Source organism: Erythrolamprus reginae, chromosome 4, assembly GCF_031021105.1.
Source record: "Erythrolamprus reginae isolate rEryReg1 chromosome 4, rEryReg1.hap1, whole genome shotgun sequence".
NCBI classification, from domain to species: domain Eukaryota; kingdom Metazoa; phylum Chordata; class Lepidosauria; order Squamata; family Dipsadidae; genus Erythrolamprus; species Erythrolamprus reginae.
The window spans coordinates 70,969,971-70,987,377 of NC_091953.1; the positions used below are offsets into that span (position 1 = coordinate 70,969,971).

At 41.5% G+C, this 17,407-nt stretch overlaps 1 protein-coding gene across 1 annotated transcript in view; it reads left to right on the forward strand.

Moving 5' to 3' along the window:
• Positions 1 to 17,407, forward strand: part of CFAP47 (cilia and flagella associated protein 47) — a 1,022,460-nt gene that overhangs the window by 243,395 nt on the left and 761,658 nt on the right. The window contains exon 24 of the mRNA XM_070750589.1: positions 6,622 to 6,781. Within this exon, the coding sequence (XP_070606690.1) occupies positions 6,622 to 6,781 (160 nt within the window). The remainder of the gene's footprint in view (positions 1 to 6,621; positions 6,782 to 17,407) is intronic.

Below are 17,407 nucleotides of genomic sequence, written 5' to 3' on the forward strand. Positions count from 1 at the left end.
CGGAAATGGAGCATGTAGCCTCGCTCCCTTGCCACTGGGCATGCACGCGCAACCGGAGTGATTCCAGTGAAAAATTATTGGGTTTTTTGCTTTCGCGCATGCATGGAAGAAAAGAAATCAACAATTTTTGCTGCCGGAAGGACATCCGGCGATGAGATTTCATCTGCTGCACATGTGCAGCAGCTGGAATCTTGCTGCAGTGCCTAGAAGGGCAGCTGGCAAGAGCAGCAGTTGGCAAAAGTGGCAGCTTAGGGCCACCCGGCCTACATGCTCTCGGTGCCCCTGCAGGAGATCACTGGAGCAAGGTAAGGGCCAGGCGGGCCACTTGCATCGCGGCAGGCGGCAGCTTGGCAGAGCGGGTGGGGGGAGCCACCGTGAGAGATGAGGGGAGTGAACAATTGCGAGTGGGTGGCGGCATGACAAAGCAAGCAAGGGGGGAGCAGGCGGTGGGGAAGTGGGCGGAGGGGAACTGCCATGAGAGGCGCAGTTGGGCGAACAGCAGCGGGCAGTGGTGAGTAGCCACTTACCTTGTTTTTGCTTATTTCCATGTTCTTTTCACTTCTGCGCATGCACAGAAGTGAAAAAAACCCAGAAATCTCGCACACATGTGTCCTCATGCAAGATTTGGCTTCTGTGCATGTGCAGAAGCTGAATCCTGTGTGAGGGCGTGTGCACGCAGGGTGTGCACGTATGTGCAGGGTGCAGGGGCACACTCCCAGCCCATTCCAGCAGGTCTGGGAATGGCATCTTGCCCCGGAGAAGAACGCAATGTGGTGGCAAAATCAGCTGTTCACCAGCAAGAGATTGCCCCTCTGCTCAACATGCCATCATGTGGTAGGGGAAATCAAAAAAGTGAGAGAGACTAAGAGGGAGAGAGACCAAGTGAGTGAGCCCTTCCGCTATTTTCCAACTATTGCTCTCCTTTTGTCCGCGGAATCTCAATTGCTGCAGGGATTTTTCCATATGAACCATTTTGCCTGGTTGATGTGGTTTATATTTATTGCAGCTGGCACTTTAACTTGTGAGGGAGGAGTTGATGAAAGATTTGGACTTCTAGAAGCTTCAATAGACTCTATCATAAGAAGATCTGGGATAGAGACGCTTATTCATGCCTCACTAGAACTCCTTTTTTGAACCATCCTGATTATCTTGATTATCCTGACTATTATCATCATTGTTTACACAATCCTAATTAATTACCAGCTATTAGAATGAACTTTTCTGGTTCTCAGATTTTGATTGGACCAAGGACTGTTTTGTTATACAGATGCCTATTTTAAATTATATCATTACATTTTAAACTGCTATTATTTTTTAGGAGGGAGGGAGGGATGGGAATTGGGGGATGGGGTTGGGTGAATTTTTTTACTAATTAAATTAATCAATTTATTGTTTTAATTATATGGGGTTGAATGTTGGAGTGAATGGCTTTTGTTCAGATGGAGAGGAATGAGTAGTTTGACAAAATGTGGAGTCCAGGGGTGAAGACCTGTGTCCCCCTTGCTGGCAGTGGGTGGGGCCCGGGATATAACCCCCGAGCTTGTATGTATGGAGAGACTGACCTGCCAAGAAGAAGAGATGCCAGTGGGGATGTGAGAGCAATTCCGGATGGGGTGGAGAGCCAGGGTATTATGGTCATCATTGGGAGAGGCAGGTATGGTGGGAGCCGAGAGGTAGGCATCTCCCAGAGAATGAGGATTCACTGCCTGGAAGTGATTCCCTGTTCTGGCCCCCGGTCTCATCCTGTGTAGTTGGTGGCAGACATAGTCAGGGCCCTGGTCTCAGGCTGCTGCTACTCAATGCCAGGTCGGTTGCCAACAAAGCCCCTTTGATCCGAAATTTACTCTTGGAGGAGGGGGTTGACCTGGCTTCTGTGACCAAAACCTGGCTGGGCCTGAGGGAGGTGTTCCTCTCTCAGAAATGTGCCCAGACAAGTTTCTGGTCCTGCATCAGCCACGACACCAGAGAAGGGATGGGGGAGTGGCCGTCATCGTCCGTGAGTCTCTAAGCCCTTGCAGGGCCCCTGCTCCAGAGATTGTTGGATGTGAATCTCTCTTCTTGGGATTGGACTTAGGGGTTCAGGTGGGTTTGCTGTTAACATATCTACCTCCCAGCTATGTTGCAACAGCCCTGCCTGCACTGCTTGAGGCAGTGAGCGGGCTGGCGGTGGAGTTCCCCAGACTTGCAGTCTTGGGGGACTTCAATCTACCATCACTCGGCGAAACCTCAAAGGCAGCGCAGGAGTTCATGGCTTCCATGACAACCATGGACCTGACCCAAGTAATTCAGGGTCCAACTCATAGAAGGGAATGCACACTCAACATGGTATTTCTCTCAGAGCAGTGGCAAAATGATCTGGTTTTAAGGGGTGCAGTCACCACACCCTTGTCATGGTCAGACCACTCCTTGTTGAGGCTGGACTTTGATCGACCAATTCCCCACTGCAGGGAGGCGGAACCGATTAGGAGGTTCTGCCCCAGGCACCTAATGGACTTGGATGGGTTTCAGAGGGAGCTTGTCCGTAGTTCAGCTGAGCAATGGCATGAAATACAATCGCATTGGGGGCTCTGGACCAGATTGTGCCTCTGTGGCCTCTTCAAGGTAACAGGCCCTGGAGATCTCCTTGGTTCTCTAAGGAAGTCCTGAGGATGAAGCACCAGAAGAGACGCCTAGAGCAAGCATGGAGGGCCAGTAACTCTGAGTCTGACAGAGCATGGGTAAGAGCTGATATTAATACGTACCTTGTGGCGATAGAGGTGGCAAAGTCTGCATACATTACCGCCCTTATTGCATCTGCAGATTCTCGCCCAGCCACCCTTTTTGGGGTGACCCATTCCATCCTGAATAAGGAGGAATGGGTGGAGCCCTTGCAGGGGCAGGCTAAGGAATTTGTTCAGTTTCTTGCAGATAAAGTCACTCAGATTCAGAATGATCTGGACTCCAATTGGGCAATACAGACCGAGGTGACAGGGTCAGGTCTTAGTTCCATCATTTGGGAAGAGTTAGACCTGATAACCCCTGAGGAAGTGGACAAGGCCATGGGAGCTATGTGTTCCTCCACCTGCTTACTAGACCAGTGCCCCTCATGGCTGATCTCGGCCAGTCGGGAGGTGACACATGGCTGGAGCCAGGCATTGATTAACGCTTCCTCCTCCTCTGCTGTTCAATATCTACATGAAGCCACTGGGCGAGATCATCCAACGCCATGGGGTGAGGTATCATCAGTACGCTGATGATACCCAGCTATACATTTCCACCCCATGCCAATTCAGTGAAGCGGTGGATGTGATGTGCCGGTGCCTGGAAGCTGTAAAGATCTGGATGGGGGGGCAACAGGCTCAGACTCAACCCAGACAAGACCAAGTGGCTGTGGGCATTTCTTCCTAAGGACTATTCAATCTGTCCGTCCATTCTTTGGGGGGGGGATATTGTCCCCCTCAGATAAGATGCACAATTTGGGTGTCCTCCTAGACGCACATGAATTTTGACCATCATCTTTCAGCTGTGGCCAGAGGGACCTTTGCCCAGGTTTGCCTGGTATACCAATTGTGGCCATACTTGGATCAGGAGGCTCTCTGCACAGTCACTCAGCCCCTCATCTCCTCCTGTCTTGATTATTGCAGTGCATTCTACATTGAAAAGTGTTCGGAGACTACAAATAGTCCAGAATGCAGCCACGAGAGCTGTCATGGGTGTACCTTGGTACACCCATATGACATCTCTGCTCCGCAAGCTGCACTGGCTTCCTATTAGTCTCTGGGCACAATTCAAGGTGTTGATTATTATATATGAAGCCCTACATAGCTCAGGGCCAGACTATTTACAGGACTGTCTCCTGCCGCATGTCTCCCAGAGACCCATAAGAGCTCACAGAGTTGGCCTCCTCCGGGTCCCATCTACTAAGCAATGCAGGTTGGTGGGACCATGGCGGAGGGACTTCTCTGTAGCTGCCCAGGCTCTATGGAACCAACTTCCCCCCCAATATCCGTACTGCTCTCACCCTGCTGGCTTTTCACAAGGCCATGAAGACCTGGCTTTGCCAGCAGGCCTGGGGGCCATAAACTTACATTGTTGATGGCCAATTGTATGAATGGTGCATGTGTATATGAGTGTGACCCCATTTCTTATAATAACTTTTCTATGGAGTTTTAGTTTGTTAATGTTTTAACCTTAGATAATGTTCGACTTCTTTTGCTGTTTTGTATGTATTTATTTTGTACCCATACTTTTGTTGTAAGCTGCCCTGAGTCCTTCAGGAATTGGGTGGCATAGAAGTTAAACAAACTAACAAACAATCAATCAAACAAACAAATAAATAAAGTCATTTTTAATAGAATGAAGTGAGAAGCAAGAAGCTCCTTCACTCACAACAGAATACCCTGCACAACTAGACTTACAATCCTAGGTTTAGAAAGCTTAGAACTATGTCATCTTAAACATGACCTATACATAGGCTATAAAATCATCTGCTACAACATCCTCCCTGTCAACGACTATTTCATCTTCAACCACAACAACACATCAGCACACAACAGATACAAACTTAAAGTAAACCATTCTAAATTCAACTGCAGGAAATACTTTTGTAACCGAGTAGTTGATTCCTGGAACTCACTACCTGACTCTGTAGTATCATCACCTAACCCCCCAAGACTAGGGGTGGGCTGCTGCCCAGACGGGTGGGGGGAACACAGTGGGGGTAGTGAAAATAGAGCTCCACCCCAGAGCACCCAATTTGCACTGAAAGATGTTGAAAGAAAATGCAGGCATCCTTCACAAGCCATGCCCACAGTGTGGTAGTAAACATTTTGGTGCCCTTCACTGCCTTAGACTATCTACTGTTGACCTCTCCTGATTCCTAAGAGGTCAGTAAGAGATGTGCGTAAGTGCATCAGAATGCCTTCTGTGTCCTGTCCTAATGTTTCTCTTTTACAGTAGTACCTCGTGATACGAACCCCACGTCTTATGAACTTTTCAAGATACGAACCCGGGGTTCGGGATTTTTGTACCTCTTCTTACGAACTTTTTTTGCCTTATGAACCCGCCACCATGAACACAGAACCCGGAAGTTCGGCAAAAGTTCAGGTTCGGTGTTCAGGTTCAGGAGGCGGCCGAGAAGCACTGCCACCCGGTTGTCACCTTTGCAGAAGAGTGTGGAGCTGTCGGCCGGTCGGGAGGCTCAAACGGAGGTGGGGAATCCCAATAGGGAATTCCATGGGTGGAGCTTTGGCGTCATGGAGACGTCCTTCCTGGCCAGCCGAAACATGGACTCCAGGAAGGACGTCTTCGTGACATCAAAACTTTGCCCATTGAATTCCCTATTGGGATTCCCCACCTCCGTTTGAGCCTCCTGACCGGCCGACAGCTCCGCGGCTCTTCTGCAAAGGTGACAGCCGGGTGGTGGCGCTTCTCGGCAGCCTCCCGAACCCAAACGCCGAACCTGAACTTTTGCCGAACTTCTGGGTTTGGCATTCAGGAGAATGCTGAGAAGCTCCCCGGCTGTTTCAAAAGGTGACAGCCGGGCGGCTGCGCTTCTCGGCGGCCTTACGAACCCGAACACCAAACCTGAACTTTTGCTGAACTTCCGGGTTCGGCGTTGAGGGAATGCTGAGAAGCCCCCCAGCTGTTTCAAAAGGTGACAGCTGGGCGGCGGCGCTTCTCGGCGGCCTCCCGAACCCAAACTTTTGCCTAACTTTTCAGGATCGGCGTTCAGGAGAATGCCGAGAAGCGCCCGGTTATTTCAAAAGGTGACAGCCAAGCGGCGGTGCCCAGCGGAGTGCTGTTTTTGTGATTTTTTTTCCCTTTCACGCATTAATCCGCTTTACATTGTTTCCTATGGGAAACATTGTTTTGTCTTATGAACTTTTCACCTTATGAACCTCCTCCCAGAACCAATTAAGTTCGTAAGACGAGGTATCACTGTACTAGTATCACGTATATAAATTTTATTATATCTTATACCACCAATACATACTTGACAAAACAAATAATGTTATATGTTGTTTTATTATTGTTGTTAGCCACCCCGAGTCTATGGAGAGGGGCAGCATACAAATCAAATCAAATCAAATCAAATAATCAAATCAAATCAATAAATACTAAACTCAATTCTTACAGCTGCCATAGAGATAGGAAAGGCCTTCCCTTTGGGAATTATTGCTTCAAAAGTTATCTGATCAGTCCTCCTTCAGTAAAGCTGAAGTATCTTTTGCATCTGAAATGCATCTGAAATATATTTTGTTTGGATTTCTAAAACCTTGATTCTGAGCATAACAATTTTTCTATTTATTACATGCACATCAAATGAGTAATCTGTTTCTACAGTTGTATTGATTGATCCAGTACATTTAATAAGGTTTCATTCAAAATTCATGCAGAAAAAATCTTTTGCATTTATTACTTTTATGTCACTCGTTTTAATTAGCAATCTGAACACCCAACTACAATTTTGTACAATATTATAACTGGTATTTTTCAATAACATTCATAAAATCTGGAGAAAATATGCCTGAAATTTAGAGGACACACACAAATATTTTGATTATATGCCTTTTTGTGTTATTAATTACTCATAAAGTAGCCCATCCCACATCATGTGACTTACCTCATCTCTTTCTGCAGAAACTGTGTTTGAAAAATATCTCAAAGAAACAGCTTACTTGGCGATTTGATCTTGATGCTGCAGGCAAAGCAGTAGATGATGGTATCTTCAAATTTAGTTTACATACTGGAATTCTCTATCCTGGACAAAATACAACTGTTACCATATGCTTCTGCCCATGTAAGAATTTATTTTCATGTCAATTCTGTATATGTTTAAATCAATTTGGTATATTGAAGATTCTACATTTGTAATGATTTATAGACATTTCTTATTTTTATAGATTTGACAAGTTAATTATTTCATTTAAAATAATATATATGTATGTGTGTATGTGTATGTGTGTTTATATACTGTTCAAAAAAATAAAGGGAACACTTAAAAAACAGAATATATCTTCAAGTAAATCAAAATTCTGTGAAATCAAACTGTCCATGTAGGAAGCAACACTGATTGACAATCAATTCATATTCTGTTGTGCAAATGGAATAGTTGTGCAAATGAAATATTCAATGAGAATATTTCTTAAAAAAAATATAATTTATTGATTTCTTGAAAGGGGAATGGGGAACAGGGAGTACAGAAAATAAGAAGGGTAAAAAAAAAGAATGCACATATCCAATTAGTATCTGTAGTATATATATATCAGTTCATGATATTAGACTAAGCATAATCCTATTACATTCAAGATTTACAATTGAAATGGAAAAGGACACATATCCAAATAAAATCAATAGCATATATTACTTAATGTTTGTCAATTCAAAGGAATGAACTATACATAGCCGTATTACATTCAAAGTTTAAACTGTATATATTTTTATCTAATACATATATTGATTTGAAGGTGGAATTAGTAAAGTACTATAGTAATTAGTAGATATGTGAAGAGATGAGATTTGGGTGGGGGAAAGGAAGCGTAGGGGATGGGGGGGGTAGTACCTGCAGTTTAGCAGGCGTTGGTGTTTTGACGACTTGTTGTTTGTGGTGTGTGGTGGATATATGAGATAGAGATGAGTCTGAGTTAAGTTGTTAGTATTTATGAATGAGTATCAGTAGGATTAAACCCACTGTTAGGGCCCTGGCCCAGAAAATGTGGTCAACTGCAGCCGTGGCCTATTCAGGCCAAGTTGGGAAAACCTGTGGCACAGGAAGATAAAGGCCTCCATAATGATGATTTCTCTGAGGATGAGGAGGCAATTCCAGAACAACCAATCTACCTTGGGCTCTTTAAGCCAACCTTGTTTAAGACCTTATTACATAAGGCCAAGGTAACTGCCAATTTAGGGATTACAGGCAAGTCCTTGGCTCCATCCGTTGGCATTGTCCTAGCTATTGGCCTCTTTACTGAACTAGAAAGGGAGTCAGATGTTATTCCCCCATTAAAACTATTTGTAGATAACATCAAACAAGCTTGGAGTCCTCCGGCAGCAGCGCCAGGCCCATCAACCATAGAACTTAAGTTTCCCTTTCTTCTAACTGAATATGCACCCACACAGCACTTCCAAAAACTCAAATGTGCAAGAGGTGGTTTCCTCACATATAGTACTACATATAGAGTATCATTAATGGATGAACTCTACAACTTATTAATTAAATAATTAGCAGTCAATATGGCTTCACCCCAGTATGACCTACTCAGACCAGAATCCTCTAGCAGTAAGTCTTACATCATTTCTAAGGATCCATTCCGCAACATTGTCCTTGGCTGCTATGTACAGATTTGTGCATCTGTGTTTTATTCACAACTGTCTAACCATTGTTAAAAACTTATTGACATGAATTCTGAACCTTTGTCAGTTTACAGCTGACATACGTTGTTTATACCTTCTTTATATGAAGCCCACCCATTGCTTAAACTTCTGTAGCATCTCTATTTTACTCTTTAGTAAATAGCAGAACCCAAACCTGGTCATCTACAATGACCAGCACATACTTTGCTCCTCCCAAATTGACTTGCATTGGGCCAATCAAATCTGCATGTACCAGTTCTAGAGCTCTTGTTTGCCTTGTGCTACTTTTGCTCACTGGGAATGGTTTGGACTTTGATGCTTTGCATTCTGCACAGTCCAAATATGCCTTACATCCCTTTAAATTTAACCCTTCTGCATACTGTTCCATTATTTGCAAAACATGGCCAAGCCTTCTGCGCAAGAGATGAACACATGAATCATGCTATGCAACATTTCTAAATGTTTCTGCACATTGAACTTTTCCCCCTGCAATACATAAAGATTATCCTCTTTTATACCCTGTGCCCATACATTTCCATTTCTCTTTATGAGACACTTCTCATTTACAAATGTGATCTCAAATCCTTGCTTGTCTAAACTAGAGACACTCAGGAAATTATGCTCCATTTCATGTACACATAATATGTCATGAAACCTCTTTTCCAGATATGGAATTTGCACACTTCCTCTGCCAATTACTTTAGCCTTCTGTCCATTTGCTAAGGCTACTGCATATCGAGCAGCTAGTTGTAACCTGTAAAACAATTTAGAACAATTGTTTGATTTGCCCCACTGTCTATTAACCAATTGTCTTGCTATTGTAATTACTAACTTTTGCAACAGAAATTTGTCCATCAGTGGGCTGTCCTCCTTGCAAATAATTTCTACTTTGCAAACAGCTTTTTCTTTGCAAACAGCCCTTCTTTGCTACAAACGAAGCAATGCTTCTGTTGCTTCATTGTAATCTGATCCCTTCTGCTGCTTTTTGCTTCTTTTCAGACACCTCATCTGTTGATAGCCAGTCTATGGAATTTTCTGCTGTTCTCTCCCTGCTCTTTGCCCCCCCCCCCCCCCCATCTCAGGAATTTATTCTTCTGGTTCTTTCTAAAATGGCATTTGTTCCCTTCTGCGATCAAACATGCTTTGAAATACAAGTCCTGCTCTGGTTTGTGTTCAAACACTGCAGAAACAATGTCCCAAATTTCATTAAGGCTATTTAACACTAACAACATCTTCTGGGACTCAGGAATATTTATTCCACGCTGTTCTAATTCCACAAACAAAGTTTGCTTTTGCAAAAAATGTTTTTCCTTTTTAAAAAAAATATATATTTTTATTAAATTGCATAGACAAACATGACATACATAACATGCAACACTTAGTGGAGCTACAGTCGCTCCCCTCAGAGTAGAAGTCATCTTTATATTTAAACATTTAAAAAATGAAAAGAAAAAATATTGTCGTTGTTTAACACCATCTATAAAATACTTAAAAATATCAATCATAAAGTGGTAAATAAAAACACATCTAAAATATTTAGCAACATATGTAAAAATTCTAACTTAAATTGAGCTAAAATAAAGGGAAAAAAGGAAGAAAAAAAGACAAAAGAATAAGAGTAGAAGAAAAAAGGAGTTCACATTTATATTGTGAATAATTATCATCTACTACAATATAACTGCTAAATGCTGATATGTTTAAAATAATATAACGATAAAATTATCTCTTTTTCTTTGTATCCCACCAAACATATACCTTTTGCCAAACATCATAGAATCCTGAACTTCTCGTCATCATATCAAGCTCAGCACATTCTAAAGCTTTCTTAAGAATATCTGTTTCTTTTGGAGTCTCGGTTTCTTTCCATTTTTGAGCAAAAGCTATCCTGGCTGCTACTAATATATGAGTTATTAAATAATATATATCTTTTTTGTACTTCTTATTTGAAATACCTAATAGAAAGAGTTCTGGTGTTTTCTTGATTTCGTGTTGTGTTATTTCTTTTAACCATTTTACTATTAGGTTCCAATATTCTTTTGCTTTTGGGCATGTCCACCATGTATGATAGCAAGTACCTATTTCTATTTTACATTTCCAACAATTGGGTGAATTGGTTTGTAACATTTTTGAAATTCTACTTGGCGGCAGATGCCATGTATAAAACATTTTAATTTGATTTTCTTTGAAGGAAGTTGACTTTGTTATTTTCCAATTATATGTCCATACCTTTTCCCAAATATTTAAGTCTACCTCTTTGTTTAAATTTATATACCAACTGATCATATTATCCTTTAATGTCCATTCCATATTTTTACAATTAATTAAAAATGTATATGTTTTTCCAATCAACTTTCTTTGGTTTGTTGTTAATAGTTTGCCTAAGATGTTATTGTCCTTTCTGAGTATATATGTTATTTTGTCTTCATGGAACCTAGACTTTATTTGCGCATATTGCCACCAGTCTATTACGATACCTGACTCCAAGTCCTGGCGCTTTTTAAAATTCCACTGATTATCTATTAAGTCCTTATATTTCCAGATCTTACCCTGTTGTAATAAATTTTGATGGCTTATAGCCTCTGTAGGAGATATCCAATCTGGCAAAACTAAAAAATAATCTTTCTTTATACCGGTCCACACATCTATAAGTGCCTTTCTAATTATATGTCTCTTAAAGTAGGAATGTGTTCTATACTTTTCATACCATATGAAAGCATGCCAACCCAACATTAAATCATGGCCTTCTAGATTTAATAACTTTCTATTTTGTAAAGTAAGCCATTCTTTAATCCAAATTAAAGAAGCGGCTTGATAGTATAATTTCCAATTCGGAAAGGCGAGACCCCCTCTTTCTTTTATATCTTCCATTGCACACTGTTTTATTCTAGTTATTTATCTTGCCATATGAATTTTTTTGTTATTCTTGTTAATTCTTTTAAAAAATATTTTCCAGGGTTTATCGGAATAACTTGGAATAAGAATAGAACTTTGGGTAAAATATTCATCTTAATTGTAGAAATTCTGCCTAAAAATGATAGTTGCAAATTCTTCCAAGTTGCTAAATCATTTTTGATTTATTTATTATTATTAGATTTGTATGCCGCCCCTTTCCGTAGACTCGGGGTGGCTCACAACACAATAAAACAATTCATGACAAATCTAATAATTTACAATTTCAAATTTAAAATAGTTAAGAAAACCCCATTTTTAAACAGACATACCTACAAACATACCATTCATAAATTATATAGGCCCGGGGGAGATATCTCAATTCCCCCATGCCTGACGACAAAGGTGGGTTATGAGGAGTTTACGAAAGGTAAGGAGGATAGGGGCAGTTCTAATCTCTGGGGGGAGCTGGTTCCAGAGAGTCGGGGCCGCCACGGGGCCAGAATTACACTCATCACCAGTGTCCAAGATTGAGCTCACGGAGCCAGAACAAGGGATCGTTATTAAGCAATGATCCCTTGTTCCCCTGGAACGGTTAACTCCATGGCCCCCGCCATATCTGCCTGTCCCCAGCAACACCGGAATATTCCAACCCTCTGTCACCCCAGAGATTGGTGCCCTCTCCCCTCCTGCCTCCCCAGCGTCAGGTGGGCCAAATCTATCATACTATTTCCATTCATCTCATCCATACCATAGCCCCACCCACCCCAACCATCCCACTCATACTAATCATTCATCCCATACAAATTATGACATCCACCCCAGTCATCCATTAATTAAAACCCCCCAGTAATATTAAAAATAGATTAAATTAGTAATAATTAAAAACACTAATAAAATATATCAAAAAATATAAATATAAAATAGAAGATAGAAAAAGTTCATAGTAAAGTGCTAAAATATAGGAAATAAATAGATCAATTGACATCAAGTCAGTTCTAATAGGTGTATTCTGGAAAAGAGGTTCGATGTTCAGAAAAAAGTCCTGGCATATTGTTCTTTGGTGCCAGCCACTGCCACTGGCCGGCACTCTCAGGTCTTTTCTCTGAGTCCACAGTCGCTTTTGTTCTTCTAATGTTGCAATATTTCCAAGTTTCCAGTTCAGTTAACATTTCCAGTCCTCTGTGATCCCAGCGGTATCTGGAGCCTCTATGCAACCACAGTATAGTCCGTTGGTGCTCACAATATATTCATCCTCCTCCACTTCCTTGCCTTCTCCCCGACCTCCTTCTCCTCATTGGCGGCCCATTCAGTTCCTCCATGCAGGCCCCCCCCCCCACCTGTCAGGTCCTCCGACGTCGGGCACTCCCACCAATTAGCGTTCCGGCGTCTCAGGTCTGACAGGTCTGACAGGCGGCACCGGCTGTCTCAATTCGGCTGTCTCAGTTTCTTTCTAAAACAGTTTAGTGTGTCTGGTGGGTCTGGCTGTTTCAATTTGACAGGCTCGATAATTCAGCTCAGCCTCTCAGCCTCTGAACGCCGTAGCTCAGCAAAAGAAGATAAAAGGGCTGCAGGCAGCTTCAGTGTAATTGGCGGCCACCATTTTCCGCGCCCCAGCTGATTCTGCAGCAAAAACTCCATGGCAATAACAGTCTGAAGCAAACGCCGCGGAGCAGGGGGCAACAGGATCTTCCTAGGCTGGGCACAGACTGGGCACAGGGTTCCTTCTCCTGGAGCTCTAAGCCCCCTCCCTATCCTCAATGGAATCGCTGTGGCAAAGATGTTACAAAATAAATGCCGTGGAGCAGGGGGGGCCAGCGAAAACCTCCTGGGCTGGGACAAGACCGACTCCTTCCGGGGTTCCAAGTTTCCCTCTGTCCTCCTCTGTCCTCCGTCCTCCTAATATAAATAATGGCGAGACGAGGCAGAAGACAGCACGTTGCAGGCAGCAAACAACACGCTGCAGCGCTGGTGTGAAAAACAAGCAGCTCAGCGCTGTTTTGTGGTCGCCATATTTCGGAGCCCAGCTGACCACATCACAGACTCCGGGAACAAAGGAATATAAAGCACAGGGCAGAAGAAAAGATTAACAAAGTAGACATCACAAAAGGAACAAGTCAAGGATGCCCATTATCACCATTGTTATTCATCCTGACTTTAGAAGTACTAAATAGGAGCATATGGGAAAATAATAATATTACAGGAATAAAAATTTAAAAATATAAATATAAATTACAAATATTTGCTGATGATCTAGGGTTTATACTTGAAGATCCACTCGACTCAGGGCCAAGGATCTGGATAGAGACCAGTAGGCTCAAGCTCAACCCAGACAAGACCAAGTGGCCATGGGCATTTCCTCCTAAGGATTATTCGATCAATCCATCCATTATTCTGGGGGGGAGAAACATTCATGCCCTCAGATAGTGTCCGCACCTTGGGGGACCTATAGCTGAGCCTTGATCACCATCTCTTGACTGTGGTGAGGGGGACCTTTGCCCAGGTTTGCTTGGTTTACTAGTTGTGGCCCTTTCTAGACCAGGAGGCTCTACATACAGTCACTCAGCTCCTTATCACCTCCCGTCTTGATTACTGCAATGCGCTCTACATGGGGCTATCCTTAGAGTGTTTGGAGACTCCAAATTGTGCAGAATGCAGCCGCGCAAACTGTCATGGGTGTACCTTGGTATACCCATATAACACCTATGCTCTGTGAGCTGCACTGGCTTCCTATTAGTCTTTGGGCACAATTCAAGGTGTTGGTTATTACCTATAAAGCACTACATGGCTCAGGGACAGACTATTTAGCGGACTGTCTCTTCCTGCATACCTCCCAGAGACCAATAAGAGCACACAGAGTTGGTTTCCTCCAGGTCCCATCGACTAAGTAATGCAGGTTGGCGGGACCGTGGGGGAATGCCTTCTCTGTTGCTGCCCCGGCTCTATGGTATCAACTCCCCCCCCCAATGTAAGGCCACAAAGAGCTAGCTTTGCCGGCAGGCCGGGGGCCATGAATGAACAACCATCATTGCCAAATTGTATGAATGGTATGCATACATGCTGACTGGATAGTTTAACTATGGGTTTTAGTTAGGGTTTTATTGTTTTAGATTGTACATTTGACTTCTTTTTATTGTTTTTGTATTTTATATTGTTGTAAGCTGCCCTGAGTCCTTCGGGATTGGGTGGCATAGAAGTCGAAATAGATAGATAGATAGATAGATAGATAGATAGATAGATAGATAGATAGATAAATAAATTTGTTACACCAAATTGAAAAATATTGAGAAGTGGCAGGACTGAAAATAAATAAGGATAAGAAAAAAATGAAAGTAAAAAACATGATAGAAAAGCAAAAGATGGCACTAACGGAGTCTTTAGACATACAAATAAGAAAAAAGAAAGATATTTGGGAATTCAATTGTCAGCGTGATGTACAACACTTAAAGAAGATAATTATGGTACGTAAGACAGAAAGCAGATTGAAAGAGACTTAGAAAAATGGAAAAAAATTCAGCTAGCACTATTTGGTAGGATTGCGCTGGTTAAGATGAATATACTATCACACATTGTTTTTATTCTCAACGATACCAATAAAAATTGATTAAACTTTCTTCAATGATTTGAATAAAATAAAATGGAAATTTATTTGGCAAGAGAAAAGACGTAGGATAAATTTGAAGATGCGAGAATCAGGGGTGGCTTTGACCTCCCCAATTGTGAGCTGTACTATCAAGCAGCAGCAAGGACATGGATAAAGGAATGGATTTTGCTGAGAAGTAAGAGACTTTTAATATTAGAAGGACATGATTTACAGATTGGATGGCACCAGTGGTGGGCTATGAGCTGGAACGCTAAATTGCATTCGCCGCCGCGGCTTGTAGGTTCTTGTGGGACCAGCACAATTTTGCTGCTGCACCTGTGGAGGTAGCAAAATCACGCAGGTAAAACCTCGTTGAAACACGGGTGCAATTTTGCCATCTCCACAGGGGCAGCAGCAAAATTGCGCTGGTCCCGCAAGAACTTACGAGCCGCAGCGGCGAGTGCAATTTAGTGTTCCAGCTCATAGCCCATAGCTGGATGGCACACATTTATTTAATATGGAGGAAATAAAATACATAGCTACTTTCAGAGACATATCATAAGGAACTCATTATTTTCAATTTAGGAAAAAATAAAAGCTAAACACTATTTAAAAATACCTTGTATATATTGTTGATGGAAGAGGGGTGGGGTCAATGGCCGTGGCGCCACGGGGCTTCCTCGCTCTCACGATGGAAGCCCCAAATCCCCACTGTCTGGGGGTCCCGGTTCTTCTCACCTCCCTGAAGTGACACAGGGGATGCTACCGGGGGCCTGGTTGGAGGTCGGCATGCCCCCCCCAGGCGAACCAGCCCAGTCTCGCACCAATAGTGGTGCAAGGTCAGCCAGGCCACCATGTCTGGCCAACGTAGCCGCACAAGACAACGCAACACAGAGATTGAAGCCTGGAAATATCTGGAATGAGAATAATTTTTAAGCATTGGCGAGGTGCAGAAATGTTTTAAGCGGTGTGCTGGTGAGTGCAGAGAGACAGAGGAGACCTTAAAGACTGTTTGTATTTTTTTTACTCCTGGAAGCAGAAATGCCGATAATTGGTGCAGAAGTGGCTGTTCAATTACGGGGCGATTAGCAGAAAGCTGTAAAATTGTAGCAATTGCCTGGAATTGTTGTTTTTCCTTTTTTTTCTTCAAGGATATTTAAAGATTTTAAAGATAATTTGGATTTTATTTGGATTTATTTAGGGTTTTTTTCTGTTGATGTCTCTTCCCTTTGTAACCATTGAAGAGAATAATTAACTATGATAATAAACTTCCACCTTCTGGTCAGAGGAGCTTTTACAAGGAATTTTTACGATGCATATTTATACCGGATGGTTCTACATTTGTTCTTTGCTGGAAGGATTGAAGCTGCCCTTTATTCATCTACATTGTGGGAAGAACCTTGTACCCAGCTCTATTTTGGATTATGGCCAATTAGAAGAAATCTTTTTGAAGCTGGGAGGTGATATAATTTGAAGAATATGCTGGTTAATCCCATTGGAGATAGACTGGAGACATATTGGATAGCCTCAGTGGAGACAGACTTGAGACTGATTGGAGTGTCATCTGGGCAAGTATGGATCAAGGAATACGAAATGCCAATATGGATGCTGATAGGATTTTTAAAGAAGAAGATTTTTACTAAAGGATTTAAATGAAGACTTAAAAACTCTTAGATGAGTCTTTAAATTAAATTGGACTTTAAATTGGACTTTATTTTAAGGAAAATGTAACTAAATTTTTAGGAACAATTTGGGAATTAATGAGGGGGAATTTAGGAACAAATTGGGAAATAATGAGGGGGAATTAATTAAAGATTTAGATTTTAATTGAATGGAATTGAATGTATAACTAAGACATTTGAGACATAAAATTTTCTTGGTGGGAAAAAATTTGAAATAATGAAATATTGTCAAAAGAAAATTGAAAATGGTTAGGTTTGGTAGGGTTGATCAGCTTTAATGATTAATGTAAAGATTAGGATTTTAATTGAGTTGCATATGAAATAATCAACTAAGTTACTTTTTGAGATGTCTAAAATTATTTCGATGGGAAAATTTTTAGAATTATGAAATAATATTATTAAAAATGAAATTGAATTGAAAATGTTTAGGTCTGGTAGGATGATTAATATTAATGATTAATGATTAATTTGGTAATATTGTTGGTTCAAAAATATAGATGAGAGGGACTATGGAATTATATAAGTAAATGAACTATAAGTAGATAAACTATGATGAATACAAAAAGAAAAAGCATGGAAATAGAAAACATTCTTAATGATATTTGCTGATATTTTTTTTAAAGTTAAAGAAAAGGGAATAATGATAACTAGAAATATTGATTATATTTTTAATTTATTTAATTTAAATTTTTAATTTAATGATTTTTTCTCTTTTTTCTTTTTCTTTCTTTTTTTCAGAATGGGGTATGTTGATTTTATTGGATTGAAAGTGTTATAATCAGAGTAGAGCAGATGATTCCACTGGATCTACAGTGACTTATTTTTCTTGCTTTTTTAGAATAGGGTATGATGCTTCTATTAGATTGAAAGTGTCACTATTAGAGCAGGGCAGATGATTTCACTGGGTTTACAGTGATTT